Consider the following 7,215-nt stretch of genomic DNA (forward strand, 5'->3'; position numbering starts at 1 on the left):
CAATGGGTTAATTGGACTTACTTTATCATAATATTGGAGAATGGGTTAGTTAGGCTTGTGTAGATCCACTTTTAAAGGATCTACGGAAATTGTATCCACTTTTAAAGGATCTACGGAAATTGTAGTTAGGCTTGTGTAGGGCTTGAAAAAATGAGGATCTACGGAAATTGTTTTATTTTTCTTAATTTTTTAATTAGCCTTTTCCCGTGTTGAGACGAGAACGCGTCTTAGGCTGCTCCCAGGTGTTGGCCAAATCATAATTTAGCGTAGTGCATTATAAGCAGGGAACAACATTTGCGACAAGCATTTATGCTTAACACAGTTGAAATTCCTTTACTTTGTCACCTTACCGTAAGACACTATTGTTGGTTGATTGTTCCGAGGTGTGATGGACTTACCTTGTCTAAGAATACATCTCGTTTAGTCATCTTCCTGACAGCTGTCAATGTATCCTGTACAATACCCATGACAGGTCGATTGTTCTGAGGTGTGATAATTTGACGAGGAGTCACATGAATATTCTCCACCTGAAATCAACAAGGGTTTTCATAAGTGGACTAGAAAGTCAAACATTTAGCATATAGTTCAATCCATTTTCTTCCATCATTTGTAGTTTTTCCTCTTCTACCTGAAAAAGGCTAGTTTGCCCGTGACAGATAATAGCTTTTTGAAGCACGGCCAAACTGTTTTGACTTGGCGGGGTGGAGTGCTTAACCGCAAAAACTGTTGGCATTGTTAACCCATTTGGTCTCATCCTCCATTTTTTAGTCTTATTCAGAACTCCGCTAACTTAGGTACCTAAATGAAACCAAACTGTAGTTCTTACCTCAGCTCGTGTTTCCATAGACTGAGGAACGTGCAGGTTCATTTCATCTCCATCAAAATCAGCGTTGTATGGAGAAGTACAACTGAAACCAGAAACACACAGTATTAAGTTCAGTGTAAGATGTCGAACTTTATGTCCCAAAGGGTCCCCAGTCCAGAAACTGACCACTTGACCACACAGAACGTTGCTTAAATGGAGTGATTTAGTGACCCGCAAATCACCTCCAAGTATTGATTTTTTTTTTTTTAAATGAGTATTTCACCGCCGTTTTTATTTCGTACCAATGAAACAACTGCTAGATTAGACGCATGTGGTCTGTGTCATAGCATGCCCATCCCGTAGTATGCCCCTCATCAGATGGGCGATAAAAGACACAATACTTCCCATGATAAAACAATGTTTTACAACAATTTTTTCTCAATTAATAAAGTACTATGGTTGACACTTTCAACAAAATACAGGTTGGACTGACGGTTCTCACCTCAAGTTCATCCGGAAAGTTGACCAGGGCAGGACTCGAACCCGATGCCCCATCATACTCATTTTGTGCAGGGTTGGCTGACGATTGAAAATCACCAGGTCCCCATCTCGGATATGACGTTCCACCTAAACAGAATGAAAAGGTAGAGGGTTAGTATTTTGATATTAAAAAACGCCAAAAAGCGAGCAAAGTACCGCCAACCATTGCATTGAACTCTACTGTCATCAAGTCAATGTCTCTATAGTCCCTGCTGGATTGACTTGTTTGAGGTATCTAACGTGTGTCTGTCTACTTTCCTCATCTGTGATATGTTTTAGAATTTCTAACACTCGCTCTCCTGTAAAAAGAAAATGAAGTTGAACTGTTGCTTTTGGTGTTAAGAGGAGTAAAAAATAATGCCTTAGTTGGGATTTGAACTAGAGATAAGAAAAGAGAAAAACATGGAAACATTAAGTACCTAGATACCTAAGCATTTTTTTTCTTTCTTATTCTAGGTATATGAATTCTAATAATTTTCTAAGTAAACTAGTAAAACACCCTTACCTGTGAGTGGTATCTTCTTTTCCTGTGAATCTTCGGTTACAAATTGAATTGATGTTTCTTTTCTTTCTTAGTGACACACATGAAAAAACAACCTCAGTGGTTAGCGCGGTGGATTTCGCATCTGGAGGTTGGTGGTTCGAGCCCAAGTCAAGTCATAAAATTTAGCGTAGTGCATTAAGCAGGGAACAACATTTGTGACAAGCATTTATGATTAACACAATTAAAATTCCTTTACTTCGTCACCTTACCGTAAGACACTATTGTTGGTTGATTGTTCCGAGGTGTGATGGACTTACCTTGTCTAAGAATACATCTCGTTTAGTCATCTTCCTGACAGCTGTCAATGTATACCTGAGAGCTATGTCTAACTGATGAGTTCAAATAAGAACGAAACGCGTCTTAGGCTGCTCCCAGGTGTTGGCCAAATCATAATTTAGCGTAGTGCATTATAAGCAGGGAACAACATTTGCGACAAGCATTTATGCTTAACACAGTTGAAATTCCTTTACTTTGTCACCTTACCGTAAGACACTATTGTTGGTTGATTGTTCCGAGGTGTGATGGACTTACCTTGTCTAAGAATACATCTCGTTTAGTCATCTTCCTGACAGCTGTCAATGTATCCTGTACAATACCCATGACAGGTCGATTGTTCTGAGGTGTGATAATTTGACGAGGAGTCACATGAATATTCTCCACCTGAAATCAACAAGGGTTTTCATAAGTGGACTAGAAAGTCAAACATTTAGCATATAGTTCAATCCATTTTCTTCCATCATTTGTAGTTTTTCCTCTTCTACCTGAAAAAGGCTAGTTTGCCCGTGACAGATAATAGCTTTTTGAAGCACGGCCAAACTGTTTTGACTTGGCGGGGTGGAGTGCTTAACCGCAAAAACTGTTGGCATTGTCGACCCATTTGGTCTCATCGTCCATTTTTTAGTCTTATTCAGAACTCCGCTAACTTAGGTAAATGAAACCAAACTGTAGTTCTTACCTCAGCTCGTGTTTCCATAGACTGAGGAACGTGCAGGTTCATTTCATCTCCATCAAAATCAGCGTTGTATGGAGAAGTACAACTGAAACCAGAAACACACAGTATTGAGTTCAGTGTAAGATGTCGAACTTTATGTCCCAAAAGGTCCCCAGTCCAGAAACTGACCACTTGACCACACAGAACGTTGCTTAAATGGAGTGATTTAGTGACCCGCAAATCACCTCCAAGTATTGATTTTTTTTTTTTTAAATGAGTATTTCACCGCCGTTTTTATTTCGTACCAATGAAACAACTGCTAGATTAGACGCATGTGGTCTGTGTCATAGCATGCCCATCCCGTAGTATGTCCCTCATCAGAGGGGCGATAAAAGACACAATACTTCCCATGATAAAACAATGTTTTACAACAATTTTTTCTCAATTAATAAAGTACTATGGTTGACACTTTCAACAAAATACAGGTTGGACTGACGGTTCTCACCTCAAGTTCATCCGGAAAGTTGACCAGGGCAGGACTCGAACCCGATGCCCCATCATACTCATTTTGTGCAGGGTTGGCTGACGATTGAAAATCACCAGGTCCCCGTCTCGGATATGACGTTCCACCTAAACAGAATGAAAAGGTAGAGGGTTAGTATTTTGATATTAAAAAACGCCAAAAAGCGAGCAAAGTACACCGCCAACCATCGCATTGAACTTAACCAAAAGTTTCGTGCTGAATCCTTGTCACATTTGTGGACTACATATCAAATTTCAAGTCTCTAGCTCTTACCGTTCTCGAGATATTTTGTTTACAGACAGACACATACACACGGACCAATTGCTGAAACTTTTTATTTAGGCTCTAGGGACCTCAAAACGTGTTTTGGCACAAAAAACTAACTAGGTATCGCAATTTTTCTCGAATACATTGCTTATAGGAAAGTAGAAAGGTGAATTTCATGATTGTAAAACAAATGATTTCAGTCCAATTTCGGAAACCCTTTTGCCTAGTATAATTTAAGCAGGGTTCTAAATCTATGTGACCAAAATGTCCGGGGCATTCAGTCATATTTCCTGTAAATCAAAAAGAAGAATTGTTAGGGTTCTGAATTATCTAGAGAATTCCAGCAGGCTTAGAGAATGAAGATTCTCAATTTGAAGGTGTGTCTACTAGTTCAGGCTCCCTAAAGAAATTGAATTAGTATGTAGGTACATTCTAAGCAGGGTCAACTATACTTTGACAGTCTCTTACCTTATAGCCACACTGCAAGTGAAGATCGGATGGTTTCGGATGAAATCGGAGATCAATACGTTCACCATTATCTCGCACGATATATTTAGCACCTGGATATTGAGAGTTGCCTCTCCTTACGAGCTCGAACATTCTGAGAACACGAGGAAAGAGGGGAAATAAGAATATACCCACCTTGTTTATAATTATAACTGAGTAAATTAAAATGAAAATATCGCCCGCATAATACTGAAGAGTTTCTTTCTTGGCTCCGGTAATTTATCAAAAAGGAAATCATTCTTTTTTATTACGAAAAATGCCAATTTTTTTTGATGAAATACCCAATGTTCCTCCCAAAAGATTTCAAGTGTATCAACTTGAAACTTTCAAGAATCGGCCCGATTCAGAAGTTGCAAGATTTGACCCATACACACTTACACACGGGATCGTATTCCCGAGTTCCCTGTTCAATTCCCGAAAATATTTTATCCGTAAAAAGTTACTTAGTTAAATGAGTGCGCCAATGCACTTTTTGGGTACTTTTACATCGGAATAGGACTCTATCTCGAAAAAAATTTTCATTTGGTTGTGCCCCATTTATCAAAAAGGAAATCATTATTTTTTATTACGAAAAATGCCAATTTTTTTGATGAAATACCCAATGTGCCTCCCAAAAGATTTTAAGTGTATCAACTTGAAACTTTCAAGAATCGGCCCGATTCAGAAGTTGCAAGATTTGACCCATACACACGGGATCGTATTCCCGAGTTCCCTGTTCAATTCCCGAAAATATTTTATCTGTAAACAGTTACTCAGTTAATATCAAATTTCAAGTCTCTAGCTCTTACCGTTCTCGAGATATTTTGTTTACAGACAGACACATACACACGGACCAATTGCTGAAACTTTGTATTTAGGCTCTAGGGACCTCAAAACGTGTTTTGGCACAAAAAACTAACCATCGAAATTTTTCTCGAATACATTACTTATAGGAAAGTAGAAAGGTGAATTTCATGGTTGTAAAACAAACGATTTCAGTCCAATTTCGGAAACCCTTTTGCCTAGTATAATTTAAGCAGGGTCAGGTCCCCAGTCCAGAAACTGACCACTTGACCACACAGAACGTTGCTTAAATGGAGTGATTTAGTGACCCGCAAATCACCTCCAAGTAGATTGGACACATGTGGTCTATGTCGTAGCATGTCCATCCCGTAGTATGTCCCTCATCAGATGGGCAGTAAAAGACACAATACTTCCCATGATAAAACAATGTTTTACAACAATTTTTCCTCAATTAATAAAGTACTATGATTGACAGTTTCAACAAAATACAGGTTGGACTGACGGTTCTCACCTCAAGTTCATCCGGAAAGTTGACCAGGGCAGGACTCGAACCCGATGCCCCATCATACTCATTTTGTGCAGGGTTGGCTGACGATTGAAAATCACCAGGTCCCCATCTCGGATATGACGTTCCACCTAAACAGAATGAAAAGGTAGAGGGTTAGTATTTTGATATTAAAAAACGCCAAAAAGCGAGCAAAGTACCGCCAACCATTGCATTGAACTTAACCAAAAGTTTCGTGCTGAATCCTTGTCACATTTGTGGACTACATATCAAATTTCAAGTCTCTAGCTCTTACCGTTCTCGAGATATTTTGTTTACAGACAGACACATACACACGGACCAATTGCTGAAACTTTTTATTTAGGCTCTAGGGACCTCAAAACGTGTTTTGGCACAAAAAACTAACTAGGTATCGCAATTTTTCTCGAATACATTGCTTATAGGAAAGTAGAAAGGTGAATTTCATGGTTGTAAAACAAACGATTTCAGTCCAATTTCGGAAACCCTTTTGCCTAGTATAATTTAAGCAGGGTCAACTATACTTTGACAGTCTCTTACCTTATAGCCACACTGCAAGTGAAGATCGGATGGTTTCGGATGAAATCGGAGATCAATACGTTCACCATTATCTCGCACGATATATTTAGCACCTGGATATTGAGAGTTGCCTCTTCTTACGAGCTCGAACATTCTGAGAACACGAGGAAAGAGAGAAAATAAGAATATACCCACCTTGTTTATAATTATAACTAAGTAAATTAAAATGAAAATATCGCCCGCATAATACTGAAGAGTTTCTTTCTTGGCTCCGGATTTTTGACCATCTATGGACATTTATGAGGTAAGGTATTAATAATTCATTTCAATGTCTGTATCGTAGTAATTTGAATATTTTTAATCCAGTCCTTGGCAAAGAAATAACATACCTACTCACTAGTTCTCATTTACTTATGTACAAGCCATCATGCTTCAAGTCTAGGTATGTTTATTTTGTAGATTGTAGCCAAGGACTACCTAAGTTATGCACAATTTACAGATCTCATGGGGTGTGCATTGCATTAGTAGAAGCTTTATGACCATAGAAGTGATTCCACAAGGTGGGTATGAATTTTCTTTTTTGTCATTAATAGGTAGGCATATAGTTTTTATGTTATTTCTGGCTGGTTTGATTCCTAGAGACTGAGCTTACCCACCAAAGATGTTTCAAGCTGGCTTGTTAATTGAGGCTTTTTTTACATCTTGGAACTACAGAAAAGAAAAACATTAGTTATTTTGAAATCATTCCAATCTCTACTTATACTCTTGGAATAATTACCAAGATAAATGAAAAGAATTTAATGGCTTTCTCACCTAATACTTTAAGTAGATAATATTTAATTAATTTCAAAAAGCTCTCAAAATGTTCAATTCAAATTAGAGTTCAAATGCAAACCATCAATCATCAGTTTATTATGATATGAAGCTTATTGCATAAGTATGTTCATCAATTCAAGGAACAACTTAGTCATACAAATTACTTATCTACTTACCTACTTGAGTCCCTACTATGACCTGGGTCTTGAGTATTCACTCTCAAATCTCTGCTGTTTCTTACATTTTATTTTTACTTCTTTTGGACTATTATAAGAATCTATGAACTGCTCATACCTTTAGATGTGTTTTCAGCAAACCTATGGCCTGATTCCCTCTGGCCACATTAATTATTTCACCTAATTAATGCTGGTGATAAAAACTGTAAAAGTAGGTACGTTTCTACTTACTTATCTGAGTTTTCTATGTATAGATGGGGGGAAAATATCAGACAACTTTT

At 37.9% G+C, this 7,215-nt stretch overlaps 1 protein-coding gene across 1 annotated transcript; it reads right to left on the bottom strand.

The window, feature by feature from the left end:
- Window positions 1-2,381: 2,381 nt before the first annotated feature.
- Window positions 2,382-6,118, bottom strand: LOC113466882 (DNA-directed RNA polymerase II subunit RPB1-like). The gene is made up of 4 exons (XM_026822641.1): window positions 5,964-6,118; window positions 5,412-5,536; window positions 2,845-2,926; window positions 2,382-2,549 (listed from the first exon to the last, which is right to left on the bottom strand). Exons 1-4 carry the CDS (start codon window positions 6,093-6,095, stop codon window positions 2,382-2,384), a joined length of 507 nt encoding a protein of 168 aa, XP_026678442.1. The 5' UTR covers window positions 6,096-6,118.
- Between the last annotated feature and the right edge of the window lie 1,097 nt (window positions 6,119-7,215).

This window comes from Diaphorina citri, unplaced genomic scaffold (genome assembly GCF_000475195.1).
Source record: "Diaphorina citri unplaced genomic scaffold, Diaci psyllid genome assembly version 1.1 scaffold349, whole genome shotgun sequence".
In the NCBI taxonomy this organism is placed as follows: Eukaryota; Metazoa; Arthropoda; class Insecta; order Hemiptera; family Psyllidae; genus Diaphorina; species Diaphorina citri.

Coding starts and splice junctions, on each gene's coding strand:
- LOC113466882 (XM_026822641.1), bottom strand. CDS start 6,095: ATGTTCGAGCTCGTAAGAAGAGGCAACTCTCAATATCCAGGTGCTAAA. Junction 5,537..5,963: donor ACTTGCAGTGTGGCTATAAG/GTAAGAGACTGT, acceptor CATTCTGTTTAG/GTGGAACGTCATATCCGAGA. Junction 2,927..5,411: donor ACTTTCCGGATGAACTTGAG/GTGAGAACCGTC, acceptor TTCTGGTTTCAG/TTGTACTTCTCCATACAACG.